This window comes from Triticum urartu, chromosome 1A, assembly GCF_056163025.1.
Source record: "Triticum urartu cultivar PI428250 chromosome 1A, HENAU_Tu73, whole genome shotgun sequence".
NCBI lineage: Eukaryota > Viridiplantae > Streptophyta > Magnoliopsida > Poales > Poaceae > Triticum > Triticum urartu.
The window spans coordinates 161,225,904-161,242,948 of NC_141873.1; the positions used below are offsets into that span (position 1 = coordinate 161,225,904).

Sequence of the window (17,045 nt, forward strand, 5' to 3'; positions counted from 1 at the left end):
CCCAGCTTCGGCGAAACTGAGCATGCTCTAGATGGTGGCACGCCATTCATCCATCTGCTCGGCCGCTGGCGGAAACCTCAGTAGCAACTGAGCCCACGGCATAGCCTCCGTGGCTGTGCTTGGCATAGATGTTGGTGATGTTGACCACACCGTCGCCTGGCTCCTGACGATGGCAGCGGCGGCGACGTCACTGGTGTCGCGTCCAGGCAGCTGTGGGACGACCACCTAAGCAACGGGGTCGCGCGGCGGTGGTGCTTGAGGGTCAACGACTCCGACGGGCGCAGCGGTCCGGTCGGCTCGTCCGAGAGGAGGCGCACGGGCCACGGTCGCTCCCGCGGTGGGGGCGGCCGGAGGGCCATGGCTCACCCCGGACCGAGCTCCGTTGTTGTGGCTGTGCCCATCAGTTGGAGGAGGGGGTGCAGATGGAGTGACCCTCTTGCCCGCACCTTATGGAGCATGATCCCCAAGGCGTTGCTGATGCTATTCTCCTCCGACAGCTCCAGCCCCCGTGTCGGCTGCAAGGGGAGCGGCGATGGTTTCACCTGCTCCAATCGCGCCCCCAGCAGCGTTCACGTCCTCGCTCGCCCCCGCATCCTTCGAGGCACTTGAGGCCGTGGGCAGCGGAGCTTTCAAGGTGGACGGATGGGCCGAAGGGCCAGACTTCTTCTTAGGTGCCATGGTCAATGGCCTCATCGAAGACGAAGATGGTGATGAAGATGACGCGCTGCACACGCTTTCAGGTTCGCGCAAGAGAGCCCCCTACCTGGCACGCCAAAGATGTCGCGGGATATCCACGGCCACCTATGGGACCAGGAGGCCCCTTGCTGGTTCGGCAGGGGGACGTCGCATTGCAGAAAGAGCAGACCAGCGCACGGCAGCACGACAGAGAGCACAAGCAACTTACCCAGGTTTGGGCCACCGTGAGGCGTAAAACCATACTCCTGCTTTGGTGGATTGATGGCGGAATGGAGGTGGTGAGGCGCAGTACACTTGCCCGGCAGGGGTTGCCTATGGGTAGTTGTGACTATGCGCGTATGGAGGTGTCAACTTTCTAACCCTCTAACCTCTCCTACAGGTGCCATGGGCCTCCTTTTATAGATTAAGGGGTCACCACAATGGCAAAGTAGTCATTATCCACTGATATGATAGCAAACAATGCTATCATACCTAACTCTACGGGATGACAGGGTGAATTAAATGCACCGCTTAGTGTCACATCACTGGTTGCCTGGCAAGACTTGCCGGGCTATCTTGCCAGCTCCGTGCTTGTTCTCTTGACACGTCGCAGGACGAGTGTCATCTGTGGGTTTCTTCTGTAGGAAATGGCTTCCATGTGGCGAATGGCTGCCACTTAATCACCCTGCGGCTTGACACCGCACTGATTGATGATGTGGGTCGTGCTTGAGTGGTTGGTGGGGTGGTTCTACCCCCGTGAGCCCCAGCAGACCTTGCTGGGGGCCTTGGTTCCCTGCTTCTGGTGGTGGCCTCGCCCCTTGCCGGGCTCGCCTGCACGGCAAGGGAGGCCCTTCTCTTGTTGATATCTTGCTCCTCTGGCTCGATCTTGGTCCCTCTAAGCTGTATGTTGGTTCTTCGAATCTCTTGGTCCTTCAATCTCTTACTCGGGCTAGTGCTTTAATCTTGTTCCTGTGCCTATGCATAGTCTGGGCAACAGACCCAGGGTCTATTGCATCGATAGTCGACTTGTAAGTATTTTGTTCTTTGTGTGCAGGTACTGTTTACATAGTGTTGCTTGGTTCTCCTACTGGTTCGATAAACTTAGTTTCGTAACTGAGGGAAATACCTACCATAGTTGTGCTGCATCATCCCTTCCTCTTCGGGGAAATACGGAGGTGGACACGAGCCATCACGCTACATATGTTGATTGTGATGTGGTACCCATGCAAGCATGCTCTCTATTATTTGGTAGACCATGGCAATTCGATAAAAATTCTATACACCATGGTAGAAAGAATCATTATACTATTGTTCATAAGGATAACCATATTATTTTGCTTCCTATGTCTCTTGAACACATTTTGAAAGATGATCCCACTAGAGCTAATAAAGCAAAACAGGAGCAAAACAAGAATGAAAATCAGATACTGGCCGAAGAATTTGAGAAAGAGATGAAGCCTAATAACAAACTGTCATCTCATGTTGCCTCTAAAATTAAATTGAAAAGTGGATGTTTACTTGCTACCAAATCTGATATTGATGATCTAGATTTCAGCAAATCTTATTGCTATGCTTTTGTGTGTAAAGATTCATTATTTTCATTCGAGGTCGTGCCTCGCTTGCCTCCTACTATTACTATCATTTTGCAGGAGTTCGCTAACGTCTTTCCACAAGACGTGCCACTGGATTACCACCTATTCGAGGGATTGAGCATCAGATTGACTTAATTTCCAGTGCATCGCTGCCCAACCGTGTGCATACCGTACCAATCTAGAGGAGACGAAGGAGATTATGCGTTAAGTACATGAGCTGCTCGACAAAGGTTATATAAGTGAATCTCTTAGCGCTTATGTTGTTCCTATTATACTAGTGCCGAAATAGGATGGTACATCGCGTATGTGTGTTGATTGTAGATCCATTAATACTATTACGATTCGCTATCGTCATCATATTCCTAGGCTAGATGATATGCTTGATGAACTAAGTGGCTCTACCATATTGTCCAAAGTTGATTTGCGTAGTGGATACCATCAAATTCATATGAAATAGGGAGATGAATGTAAAACATCATTTGAAACTAAGTTTGGTTTATATTAGTGGTTAGTCATGCCTTTTGGGTTAACTAATGCACCTAGCACGTTCATGAGGTTAATGAACGAAGTTCTATGTGCCTTCATTGGACGATTTGTGGTAGTCTATTTTAATGACATACTAATTTATAGCAGATCTTTGGAGGAACATTTGGAACATTTACGTTATGTTTTTCTTGCTTCGTGTCATGCACGTTTGTTTGCTAACCTTGGGAAATGCACCTTTTGCAATGACCGAGTATCTTTTCTTGGCTATGTTGTTACTCCACAGGGCATTGAAGTTGATAAAGCTAAGATTGAAGCTATTGAGAGTTGGTCGCAGCACAAAATGGTCACACAAGTGAGGAGTATTCTTGGACTCACTAGTTTCCATAGGCCTTTAGTAAGACATTTCAGCACCATTGTTGCACCTCTCAATGAGCTTACAAAGAAGGATGTGCCTTTTGTTTGGGCTACCACACAGGAAGAAGCTTTTAGGGTATTGAAAGATAAGTTAACACATGCTCCTTTACTCCAACTTCCTGATTTTAATAATACTTTTGAGCTTGAATGTGATATTAGTGGAAATTGATTAGGAGGTGTGTTATTACAAGATGGTAAACCTGTTGCATACTTTTTTGAAAAATGAGTGGGCCTAATCTGAATTAGTCTACTTATGATAAGGAATTATATGCTCTTGTCGAACATTGGAAACATGGCAACATTATTTATGGCCTAAAGAATTTGTTATACATTTTGACTATGAATCATTGAAACGTATTAGAAGTCAAGAAAAACTGAACCGTAGACATGCTAAATGGGTTGAATTCATTGAGACTTTCCTTATGTCATTAAACACAAGAAGGGTAAAGAAAATGTTATTGCTAATGCATTATCTCATCACTATACTATGCTTTCACAACTTGACTTTAATTTTTTTGGTTTGGAGACCATCAAAGATCAAGATGTGCACGATCCTGAATTTAAAGATGTAATGCAAAATTTAAAGAAGGGAGAACATGGAACAAGTTCGTCATTAATGATGGATTTGTGTTCCGTGTTAACAAGCTATGCATTCCAACTAGTTATGTTCGTCTTTTGTTGTTGCAGGAGGCCCATGGAGGAGGATTAATGGGACACTTTGGTGTGAAGATGACGGAGGTCATACTTGTTGCACATTTCTTTTGTCCAAAGATGAGACGGGATGTTGAGCGTTTTGTTGCTTGCTGCACTACATGTCAAAAAGCTAAGTCACGACTCAATCCTCATGGTTTATATATGTCTTTGCTTGTACCTAGTGTTCCATGGGAGGATATATTTATGGACTTTGTTTTAGGTCTACGTCAAACAAAGAAGGGGAGGGATAGCATATTTGTTGTCGTGGATAGATTCTTGAAAATGGCACACTTTATACCATGTCATAAAAGTGATGTTGCTGATTTGTTCTTTTGTGCAATTATTCACTTGCATGGTGTGCCAAATACAATTGTTTTAGATCGTGATACTAAATTCCTTATCCACTTGTGGAGATGCTTATGGGCTAAGTTGGGGACTAAACTGCTATTTAGTACTACATGTCACCCTCAAACTGATGGAACAAATGAAGTAGTCAATAGAACTTTGTCTACTATGCTTAGGGTTGTTTTGAAGAATAATCTGAAAATGTGGGAAGAATGCTTGCCTCGTACTGAATTTGCTTATAATTGTTCTTATAATCATTCGTTGCATTCTACTGCTAAGATGTGCCCTTTTGAAATTGTGTATGGTTTCCAACCTCATGCACCTATTGATTTGTAGCCTCTTCCATCTTTGAAGAGGGTTAATTTTGATGCTAAACAACGTGCTAAATTGATCTTGAAAATGCATGTGAGTTAACCAAGGAAAACATTGAGCGTACGAATGCTAAATACAATGTTGCTGGAGATAAGGGTAGAAAACATGTTTTCTTCGCACCTAAAGATCTTGTTTGGTTACATTTATGCAAAGATAGGTTTCCTGATTTGCCCAAGTCAAAGCTGATGACACGTGCTAATGGTCCTTTCAAGGTGTTAGAGAAAATAAATGGTAATATTAATGCATACAAACTTGAGCTTCCTGCAGATTTTGGGGTTAGTCCCACTTTTAACATTGTACATTTGAAGCCTTATTTGGGTGAGGAAGAGGGGCTTCTGTCTAGGACGACTTCAATGCAAGAAGGGAATGATGATGAGGACATCATTAACAAAGTTACACCCACCGACCCTACTGCTACATATACTGGACCAATTACTAGAGCTCGCGCACACCAATTAAATTACGAGTTACTTTCGTTTCTTGATAATGATTCTAATGTTCATGAGAATATGATGCTTCCTAAATTGAGACATTGGTTTTGCTTATAAATGAAGGTATTGGCATGGACAAGAACGATGAACATTGGAGCATGATCAAGCATGGAGAGGATGGCATGCACTAGGGAAACAACAGCAGCGTTTCTGGTGGAGTTTTCAGCACTTTGGAGCCACCATGATGATATACAAGGGCATGGAAGAAATATACAAGATGGCCTTTCATGAATTTCATCCATAGTTTAATATTGGTGCTGCGACACCTTATTTTTTGGCCAGGCTCATGTAATTTTGAAATATACTTAATAGGATGGTTTTAGAGGATGTATTAATAGGGAAAACAACTTTGGATAGAATTTAATCGCACCTTGCCAAGCGTGGATGAAATTCCCCTCTGTCCCCCTATAAATACAACCCTTAGGGGCGTTGTTTTAAACTTGGGTTTTTTTATATTAAAGTTCACTATAGCTGCAATTCGTGTCCTTCATTTGTATTCTACGACTAGACCAAGACGTCACAGAACCCCACTTGATTAATAAAGCCTTCCTCTTATATTCGCAATATCCAGATTGCAGTCTTAGTTTCTTGCTTGCTCTTTGTTTGCTTGCAGGAAATAGACCCTCGTGGTCAGGTTGATCATGCTCCGGCATGGTCATTAACCTTGCGGAGTTGGTTTAGCGATTCCTAAGGTGCGACATCTTCGCACGTTCATAGTCGGATCGTCAAAGTATACTCCACAGAAGACAATAACTACTTCTCATGGAAATATAGTGACACGTTTGCCTCTATCAAGAAGGAACCTTCTATGTTGCTATATGTGACAAGGTTGTTAGTGCAGCCGTAGTGGTCTAGCGGAAAGAGGAGGGGAAAGGGTACGCAGTCCGGTGACCTGTCTACTACATCACTGAAGTTCTAACAGAGTCCCGGCAGTGATACCCACATTGGCAAAGGTTGGTTTTTAGTGTTTTCATGGCGATTCATAAGATGTAATTATATTTCAAGGAACACCCCATCACCATCGCAGTTCAGCACTTTTGGCTGATATCATTTAGAACAGAGAGGTGACAGGGCGGATTGCAAAGTGCGCTATCGAGCTTGGACCACATCATCTGAAGTATGTACCACACATAGCTATCAAGTCTCAAGCTTTGGTAGATTTCATCAATGATTGGACAGAGCTTCAAGCACCTCCAGAGAAGCCAGACACCAAATACTGAACTATGCACTTTGATGGGTCTCGACAATTGGAGGGCTCGGGGGCTGGAGTAGTCCTTTCTTTCCCTGGTGGAGATAATTTTAGTTATTTTTTAAGGATTATGTTCACCTTACTAACAATGCAGCAAAATATGAGGCTCTACTTCATGGATCGCACATTTCCAAGGAGATGAACATCAATCGAATCAGATGTCTTGGTGATTCTGACCTTGTCTCACAACAAGTCTCCAGGACTTGGGATTCAAAAGACCCAGTTATGGCAGCCTACAGGCATGTAGTTACAATGGTGGCAGTCACTTTAAGGGCTATAGGGCTGACCATATAGATCGTCGGCAAAACGAGGCAACAGATGCATTGTCTCGATTGGGTTCTCAATGAAAGCCAGTTCCACCCAATGTCTTCTTGGATGTTCTGGATAACCCATCAGTCAAGTTGCCAATGGAGGAAGACATTGCTAATCTAGATCCAGAATCTGAGTTGGTTGTAGCACTGCATGGGACACCAGAGTGGAAAGAGCCTTATCTAGCTTATCTAACACGACGCAAGCTCCCTGATGAGGAAATCATCACTCGGCATATTATCAGACATTCCAAGGCACTTTCTATAGTCAACGATGAACTTCATGGGAGGAGTACTACTGGTATATTTTAGCGTTGTGTTTCTCCAGAAGAAGGCCACGAGATCCTGAAGCAAATCCACTCTAGTGATGATGGTCATCATGCAAGTTCTCGGTCTCTAGTCGCAAAAGCCTTTAGGCACTGTTTTTACTGGCTTATGGCTCATGCTGACACGGAAGACATTGTACGCACGTGCGATGGATGCCAGAAATACGCGAGACAGGCCCATGTGCCGTCTCAAGAACTTCAGATGATCCCATTTACTTGGCCGTTTATAGTTTGGGGGCTCGATATAGTCGGACCTTTCAAACCTTCATCTTGCAAGAAGACCCACCTCTTGGTTGCAGTTGATAAATTCACCAAGTGGGTCGAGGCAGAACCCGTTAGTAGTTGCGATGAAGAGACATCAGTCAAATTCCTGAAGAAAATCATCTATCATTTCGGCTATCCTCACAGCATCATCACAGACGGCAGCAACTTATCCGAAGGAGCCATGGAATTTTTTTTGTCAGAAGGAACATATTCGACTTGATCTGGCTTCTGTGGCGCACCCGCAGTCCAATGGACAAGCAGAGCATGTGAATTAAGAGTTGTTATGAGGCATCAAATGTAGACTCTTGGATCCCCTAGAGCATACCTCAGGTTGTTGGGTAGAAGAGCTTCCTGCCGTGTTATGGAGCATACGGAGTACTCCCAACAAGTCAACATGCTATAAGCTGTTTTTCCTGGTATATGGTGCATATGCCATATTGCCAAGTGATATCCATCATGACTATCCAAGGGTTACTACCTACATCAAAGAAGATAATGAGATAGCTCGTCAAGACTCCCTTGATGCCCTGGAGGAGGAATGCGATCTTGCAGCATCAAGATCAACGATATATCAACAAGACCTATGTCGCTATCATAGTCATAAAGTCCGAACTTGTACCTTCCAGGAAGGTGACTTAGTGCTCCATCTGATACAAAAACAAACAAGTATGCATAAGCTCTCCTCATCCTGGGAAGGACCCTTGCCTCATTGAAATATGTGAGGCAAATGAATCACCTGCCTCCGAGGAGGAAAGCAACATGTCCTAGAACATCGCTCATCCGCATAGTTTCATGTCATAAGTCATATTTTAGCTTAGTTTATATTCTGCATAGTTTGCATATCATCATGTATATATTATTATGGTCAATGGAATAAAGCCGACACCTCTGGACCCTGAGGTTTGTCATTTCACCTCATATCACTATGTGTTGAGTCTTGATTTTTTTATCAATTGATCATTGGTTGCTTGGGGGCTTGCAACTCACCGAGTTCAGCTAATTTACCCTTGAACCTAGACTATGCCAATTCATATTATCGGTTACACCTGCTTGTAAGCTTGATGCCACTCGCAATTATGTGACCCAACTATATGCTTGATAAGTCAATCAACCCTGATGCCTATCGCGGACTTTGTTGACCCTGAACTTATCAAAGTTAAAATATGGGTATATGTCACAGAAGAGCTGGCTTTATAGTATATCAAGGACAAACCATAAGGCTATAAAAGCCTGCTTCTCAACAAGGACGAATTAAAGCGAGAAGCTAGGAAAGCTGGCTTTAATAACAAAATAAGCATATGGTCTCTAAAAATGGCTTGTAATAAGTTATCGGGTCTCTTACATGGTTTATCATAACCAGATTCATAAGGAAAAGGCTATCAAAGCCGGCTTGACCGCAAAAGGGTTATGCTTAGTTTGCCTTTGTCAAAACACCGGCATAAGATAAGGGCCAGGTTCCACATGGTTTATCAAAACATGTGTTTCTAAAGACATAACAAAAACAAGAGACAATTTTATCAATCAAGGAAGCTTTATAAGATGACTTCATCAAAAAAGCGAGAATATATGCATAAAGGACATCACAATCAGCATTACGATGGATTTTGCAAAAAGTTCATCCCTAATATGCAAAGTGCCCAGCCACACCATCCAGATGAAGACATAAAGTTTTCTAACTTATTACATGCCCATTGGGCCGAATATCAATGTTTTGCAGAAGTACGACTACTCTGCTGCATCTTGGCCCTCAGACCCGGGCATAGTTTTCTCTATGTGTGATGACGTCGGATCTTCTGGGGTTGATTCAGCCAACTTATCTTGGTTTCCTCCTTGGGTCTTGGAGGATTGATCTTTGTTGCCATCATTATCTCCACCCTTGCAGCCTCCTGCATCATCAGCACCTCCTTCACGGCTAATTTTTTTTAATAATACATTTTTTTAGTAATTTGCACAAATATTACGCCCAAAAAATTATTTTCAAAAATAATACACCGTCGGCCAGGAGCTGGCCGGCTGGTCCTAGTCTGCTAGCAGCAGGCCGACTGGGCCTTATCGGCCAACTGCGAGCCGACAGGTGGCTTCTCGGCCACGCGGAGGCCGACTATTGGCCAGGCCATGTCGGGCGCTGGCTGTCGGCGCGGGCTGGGTCACGGGCGACCCAGTCGGCCAGCTGCCGACCGATCGGCCAGCTGCTGGCCGACAGGGAGCCGGCCCCACAGCGCACGCCTCTTTCTCCTCTCCTTCTTTCCCTTTCTCCCACCGCAAGTTTCTCTCTGTTCTTCCTTCCTCCTCTCTCTTACACGAACTAGCTCCAATTAATACACCAAAATGCCCCGTTTTTTCGCGGATTTGGCACCGTGAATGGGTTCTACATAGTTAGGGGAGCCAAAAGAGACCTCGATCTACTGATGGGGTAGCATGTGGTGGTCGTGGTGAGCATTTTGTTGGAGCATTTTTTCAGCGCATTGGTGGAGGTTGTGGCAGTGGTGGAGGTGGAGGTGGTGGTGGTGAAGCTGGGGCAGTGTGGTGGAGGTGAAGCTCCGGTAGTTTGGTGGAGTTTCCGGCTCCAGTTCCGGTGATTGAAGGCCGCCGTTCGTCGTTCGCACGCACGCTACAAGGGTATATTTGAACAAACATTTTTATTTTCGAAGTTGCGTGCAATTATTGTTATTTGCTTCGGTAGTAATGTAAATATATTTAGGTAGTCGTGGTGAGCATTTTATTTCCCGGTACCAGTGTGCAATTATTGTTATTTGCTCCGGTAGTAACGTAAATATATTTAGGTGGTCGTGGTAAGCATTTTATTTCCCGGTTCCGGTGTGCGATTATTGTTATTTGCTCTGGTAGTAAACGTAAATATATTTAGGTAGTCGTGGTGAGCATTTTATTTCCCGGTACCGGTGTGCAATTATTGTTATTTGCTCCGGTAGTAACGTAAATATATTTAGGTGGTCGTGGTGAGCATTTTATTTCCCGGTTCCGGTGTGCGATTATTGTTATTTGCTCCGGTAGTAAACGTAAATATATTTAGGTAGTCGTGGTGAGCATTTTATTTCCCGGTACCGGTGTGAAATTATTGTTATTTGCTCCGGTAGTAACGTAAATATATTTAGGTGGTCGTGGTGAGCATTTTATTTCCCGGTTCCGGTGTGCGATTATTGTTATTTGCTCCGGTAGTAAACGTAAATATATTTAGGTGTGTCAGTAATTGGAGTTGCTCCAGTAGTAAACGTAAATATTTAGGTGTTCTTGGTGAGAATTTTAAGTTGTTACTTAATACTTGTATTAGTTGCTTCGTTAATTGCTTCACCTACCTTGCTCACATGTACTTGCTGCTTGCGGGCAGCTTGGAATGGACGCAATATCGTTTGTGTCTCCATTTTTTCTGAAAGAGTCTGTCCTCAATACCTGGACAGGTGAGCTGATGGGTTTTCGATCAATGGGTAATTTCAACAGCGTCAACCCCGCTGAAAGGTGTTACATTCCAAACCCAGAGCATATGCGCACAAGTAGAGGCAGACGGCACTGTCGTCGCATCCGGAATGATATGGATGAATCTGAAGCAGGAGGTCCGACTGGGCAATGCATTCTGTGCAATGAATTTGGCCATAGGGACACTAATTGTCCCACTTTCGTCACTGGGCGTGGACGAGGCAACCGGGGAAGAAGAGGAGGAAGAGGCAGTAGAGGAGTAAGGGCGAGAGGAAGAAGCTAAGCTAGCAGTAGTATGTTCTGAATTTGTATTAAGTGTGGCACTATGTTCTGAATTTGTATTAAGTGTGGCACTATGTTCTGAATTTGTATTAAGTGTGGCACTATGTTCTGAATTTTTATTAAGTGTGGCACTATGTTCTGAATTTTTATTAAGTGTGGCACTATGTTCTGAATTTTTTTATGTGCAGGAATGTCGGGAATGTGGTTGCTGAATGGGGACATTGATAGGGGTCATCGTGGTGCGATATGGTATGAGCGCAAGCTTGAGCCTCTGGTCACTCGCACTCCTAAAGAAAACTGGATGATACACCCAGGATGGCTTCAGCGGTACGTGTTTTATTAATTTGCACACTGACATGCATATTAATGGGAGACACTAACTGAAATGTTCTCTGATGAAGGTTGAAATGGGCCGGCCTTTTACCTTTCACGCGTTTGGTTGAGTCTATCCCGGGTGAGAAACGCATCGCCATCGACGGGTCCTTGCTGAGCTGCTTAGTGGACCGTTGGAGGCCAGAGACCCACATGTTTCACTTTCGATGGGGAGAGATGGCTCCTACTCTGGAGGATGTGTCACTTTTGCTTGGACTACCGTTGGCAGGTCATGCCATAGGACCGTTGGAAGCACCGGCTGGTTGGGAGCTAGCCCTTACACAACGTTTTCATGGTGGGTTTTCCCGATGCTCCGGATCCGGTATGGGAGCATCACGGACCTAAGTATGAGTGGTTGCTCAATTTCCAGGTAATTTCCCCAACATTTTATCTTCGAGTTATCGTGCATATGGTTTTACAGAAAATAACTGCGGCTAACTAAAACTTTCTCTTTGCTTAATGCAGATCCAAAACTTCCGGGTGCCGTTGACTGCGGAACAGATCACTCGGAGCCTGGAGGCCTACTTAATGTGGCTTTTCGGCAAGGTGATGTTCACAGAGAACCATGTCACCACTATTAACACGCTCTACATCCCTATGGCACTCGAGATAGCGAGCGCTCAGACGGCGGATCAGATCAGACAGAGGAGTTGGGGTTCGGCGGTCTTAGCGGCTACATACTAAGGTATGTGCAACGGTTGCCAGGTTACATCGAGAAAGCCAGCCCTTCTTGGATGCCCTCTATTCCTACAGCTATGGTCGTGGGAGAGGTTCTCTATAGGGCGACCAGATGTACGTGTTCGTGAGCCTACAGACGCCATGTTTGATGCTGACGGCATCGACATGCCTACTTTCGGTCTGTGTTGGACACGTCGCGAGGTATGCACCGTGTTATAGTTTAACGTAACTTTTGTCTGCACAAGAGATAGTTCGATGCTAGCGGCTACTAACTTTTGTTTTCTACAGATACGCTTTGCTAGTGATCAGACCAGGAAGGCATACACAGCATTGAACGAGCAGTTCGATGCGTACACCGGGGTCATCTGGCAGCCCTACACAGAAGCAGCCATACAAGCGAGATACCTTGGTGGTCTGTCTGTGCTATGCACAAGGGACCAAGATTACTGGATGACAAAATCAAAAATCATCTTCGATGTCTTCGTCGAGGAGATGGCACAACAGAGGGTTATGAGGCAATTTGGTCTTCTGCAGTTGGAGCAGCCTCCCCCTATAGAGAACCCAGTGCCAGCACACATCCACAGGTATTAACTAATTTTTCAATGTTGCATTATCTTTCATAGTACTCCATTCGAAGCTTTAGGTAATTGTTGAACACACACCACAATTTTAGGACGACAAGGAAGGGCATGACCAGGACAACTGCTGACTGGCTAGTTAGACTAGAGCCGTATGTTATAGAATGGGAGACAGCAAACACACATCTATGGCATGAGAATCACAATTTTGATCTTGATAAATTCAATCTCTATTTGCGGCGCTACATGACCGGAACACGATTACGCATCGTTGAGCACTCCCACCTAGAGGAGATACCGAATCCTACTCCGTCGGATATGTACCCGAGCTATGACACTTCGGGCTCTAGGCACTACGCGGTAAGATATATTTTCTTTAAGTAATGTTGTCACATACTTTGACGTGCAAGAGACATACATTATTAATCGTCATGGAAATTTTCAGGCTACCTTGACACACGAACTCTACCATGACGTGACCACCTTTGGACGATCACTGTCGTCTGGACCTCTTCTTCAGCACCGTCCAGTGCTACAGCCCTTCTTGGAACGAATTCAGAACAAGATACAGACTGTGTACGAGGCTATCACGTGCACCCGGAGAACCGACGTTGTTCAGCACCAGCAGCAGCAGCCGCGTCACTCCATGCACCGACATCAACCACGTCCACGTCTAGCACATCAGCCGACAACCAGGCCACCCCGTCCTGACCAACCTGGCAGTTCAACGTGGCAGCAACCACAGCAATATGGTCCCACGTCGAGCTTCGTGTTTTCTCCACAGCCACAGCAACACAGTCCCTCGTCGAGCTTCGTGTTTTCTCCACAGCCACAGCAGCACGGTCCCTCGTCGAGCTTCGTGTTTGAGCCAGAGCAGCCGTCACAACCAGCAGGTAAGTGTCTTCATTTTTATTGTTTTCAATATTAATTGAGGCGACCTCATTCTTCATGACTAAACGTTCCATCGTGCAGGAGACTACGGATATCATGCGTCTATGTCAGCATCACATGATACGTGGGGGAGTGATCAACATCCCAAGGAGAACATACATGCTCAGATGTCGCAGCACACCCAGTGGATGAACATGTATTCGACTCCTCCACCAGGCCCCACACAGGATACACAGCATGACCAGGGAGAGTCTGAAATTCCTCCTCGTAACATTAGGCCACCTAACAGGTTCGGATGGTCGCCGCTTCCAGATCCGCCTCCCCGCCAGGCCAGACGTCGTCACTGACGCTTCCATCTATCAGTAGAGACATGACCATCTACTTATGTATGAGACTTATGTCTATTCTATGTATGAGACAAATGACTATGTACTTATGTATGAGACATATGCCTACTCTATTTTAGTACTCTGTTATACGAACTACAACATCGTATTTAGATAGAACATAATGCTCGTACAACAAGACATTATAAACAACTAGATAGAACTACATCTAAATTAGCGGTACATATGACTAAACTTACAACATACATCATAAAAACTACATGAAGTCATCATCGTCATCCTCTGTCGATGCAGAACTCTTGCCCTTCGAGAATGCAGAACTCTTACCCTTGGACAATGCAGAACTCTTGCCCTTCGAGGATGCAGTACTCTTGCCCTTGGAATATGCAAAACTCTTGCTCTTTGACGATGCAGAACCCGGAAGCGGCGGCATGAAGATATCATCTTCGTCCTCGCTCTCCTCAGTCCATAAAAATGGATGCTTTTCTGCAGTCCTTCTGAAAGTTTCACTCTCCGGCTCCACTACCTTCTTCCACCTTGCATGCAACCTAAGAAGTTCTATACGTACCTCCTCATAGGTCCTTTCAGGCCACCCAGACATACATAATTCGTGAGCCAACTCATTCATTATGGTGTCACTACCTGTGAGTTCGTCCCATGGAACTATCCTATTGTCCATCCTGAAATCGGTAGCTAGCCTCAGAAGAGTCCTGCTCATCTCAGGGTGAAAACTACGATCAAAAGGATAATGGGACATCTCAACTACACTACACTGGAATGCTTATCCTCCTCTGTCTGAAGGGGGTTTTATAGGTAGGGATGAGAAAATGGCGGGAAAGAACGACTGCGGTATGGCGGGAAACGATTGGCGGGAAATGGGTGGAGGGAAAGAGCTGGCGCGAACATATGGCGGGAAACGGGTGGCGGGAAAGAGTTGGCGCGAACATATGGCGGGAAAGAGTTGGTGCGAACATATGGCGGGAAAATATTATGGGCAAAGGGTTGCACGAAATACGTCATAGTTTATAAAAAAATCTAGGGAGCGTTCGGGAAAAAAATGGTGGCATGCACCAGTCGGCCCACAGCAGGCCAATTAGTCCCTGTCGGCCCGCAGCTGGCCAATTAGTCCCTGTCGGCCCACAGCAGGCCAATTAGGCTCTGTCGGCCCACTACTGGCCGACTGGACCTCAACTGGTGACCGACAGGCCAATCGGCCAGCAGCTAGCCGATAGGGACTCAGTCGGCCTGCTGTGGGCCGACTAGGTCCACTCGGCCTGCCGTGGGCCGACGATGTATTATTTTTGAAAATTATTTTTTGAGCGTAATATTTGTGCAAATTAATAAAAAATGTATTATTTAAAAAAATTAGCTCCTTCACGTACTGGCCTATAAATCAAGGCAAGTGCATCCATGGTCCTATCTTCTTCCTCCTCACCTTGTGTACTTGCTCGAGGAGGAGCCGACACCATTGGAGTTCCAGAGCCGGATGGTACTGCTAGAGATGGCTTATGCAAAGGGAAGGACCTTTATTCTTTGACGATAATAGAAATGGCTGGGGCTTGGGCGCATCCATGATCTTATTATCAGCATCATATTCTACTTGGAAGGTTTATAGATTGATGTCCTGGGCACTATTCTAGTAGTGTAGCCGCCCCGCCCCCAACCAGAGACGCCCCCTGCCACGCCCCAACCTGAGGCGCCACCGCCACCCCGCAATGCCCCAACCAGAGGCGCCGCTGCCCGAGGATCCAGCCGCTAACGTGCGATTCACCACTCACGGCCGCCACATGTCAGAGCCCCGCATCCCGCCACACTTCCAGCCGCCGGCTGACATCGTCTCTTCCTAGATCTGTCTCCGGCGAGGCGTGCAACCCCTCCTCTCTGCCACCTTCTGGTGATGATGAACACCTCTACCTCTAGCTCCTCCCCAACTGAATCCCCCGCACTCCTCGACAAGCTCCCTTGCCTCCCAGTTCCCGCTGGTGGAACTCCACTACACAGAGATGTAGTTCGAGAACTGCGTCACTTCAGTCCAAATCCATGTGCGGGGAGTTGTTATGAGTTCGCCATCCCTCGATCTTTCGAGAAGCCTCGCCACCATACCTTCTTTGCTCGCAATCGTGCAGGTTCAGCCTGATCTGCTTGGCTGGTGCATTTCTTGTTGTTTTTTGCAAACTTCTTGCTTTTCATACCTCGACTTGTGTTAGATATTTTTGCAATACAAAATAGAGAAGTGTGCACTTCCAAGTGGCATTTAAAAGTTCAGCTCGGCACCATGTGAGACATTGCAGAGCTGCCTTGGTGTCGAGGTGCTGGAGTCCAGAGCTGCTGCATACTGCGTGCTCTTTCTTGCCGAGGTCGAGGAGCTGGAGTGCGGTGGTGTCCATGCTCGTCACCCTCTAGAGTCCGGCGCTGCTGCGGTTCTTGTTGCTTTTTGTCTTATCGTAGGAAGGAGAACAAATTATTTAATGTATTTTTCCTCTACACATACTACTCTGAATAATTGGCTCCCTACAGTATTTTGGTACTGTTCTAATAATGCAACGGAACTAACAGACTATTATATGAGAAAATGTACGATGCACCCTCCTCCAGCGAAACGAGATCCTCTAACATCACAAAGGGATGTTAGGGAAGATACAATACTGTGACATCCCTTCTTCACATCCATATGATTAAGGCTAAAATGACTTGAATTAATTTGCAAATTACAAATCTACAGTATACATTTACAAAAATTACATCCAAACAAAATTATGGTGCACTAAAATCAATTTCAGATTTATTTTCTATGAACAGTAACTTTCTACAGTACATATAGCTATAGTAACCGTGACATCCCTTCTTTGTTTTGCACTGGATTTGCACTGGAGCTTCGTGACATCCCTTCGTGATGTTAGAGGATCTGTTCCCTCCTCTAGCATGCCTGCACTCTACTCCGTCGGCACAACGATCGAGCACCAGACCTCCATTCTCTCTCCACTATGACGACAGCACAGATGGTCTGGAGTTCAATTGTATCTATATGTTTAAGTTGTATCTCTGAAAAATTCTGACAGGACACAAAGTTGTTAGTCAACTAACCTAGTGTACAACCTTGTCATTCTAAAATTGCTACACTATTGCACATTGCTTCTCTTGGTTGTCATGGTGTTGTTTCAAATGGATGTATATGACCCAAAAAATGTGCATTTTTATAGGCAATGATTATTTATGTGAAAAGGTTCTTGAATTGATAACCAGGAAGTTC

At 45.4% G+C, this 17,045-nt stretch overlaps 1 protein-coding gene across 1 annotated transcript; it reads left to right on the plus strand.

Moving 5' to 3' along the window:
• The first annotated feature begins 11,973 nt into the window (after positions 1–11,973).
• Positions 11,974–13,795, plus strand: LOC147990453 (uncharacterized). The gene is made up of 5 exons (XM_087528447.1): positions 11,974–12,180; positions 12,268–12,563; positions 12,653–12,917; positions 13,003–13,450; positions 13,530–13,795. Exons 1-5 carry the CDS (start codon positions 11,989–11,991, stop codon positions 13,793–13,795), a joined length of 1,467 nt encoding a protein of 488 aa, XP_087384573.1. The 5' UTR covers positions 11,974–11,988.
• Positions 13,796–17,045: the final 3,250 nt, after the last annotated feature.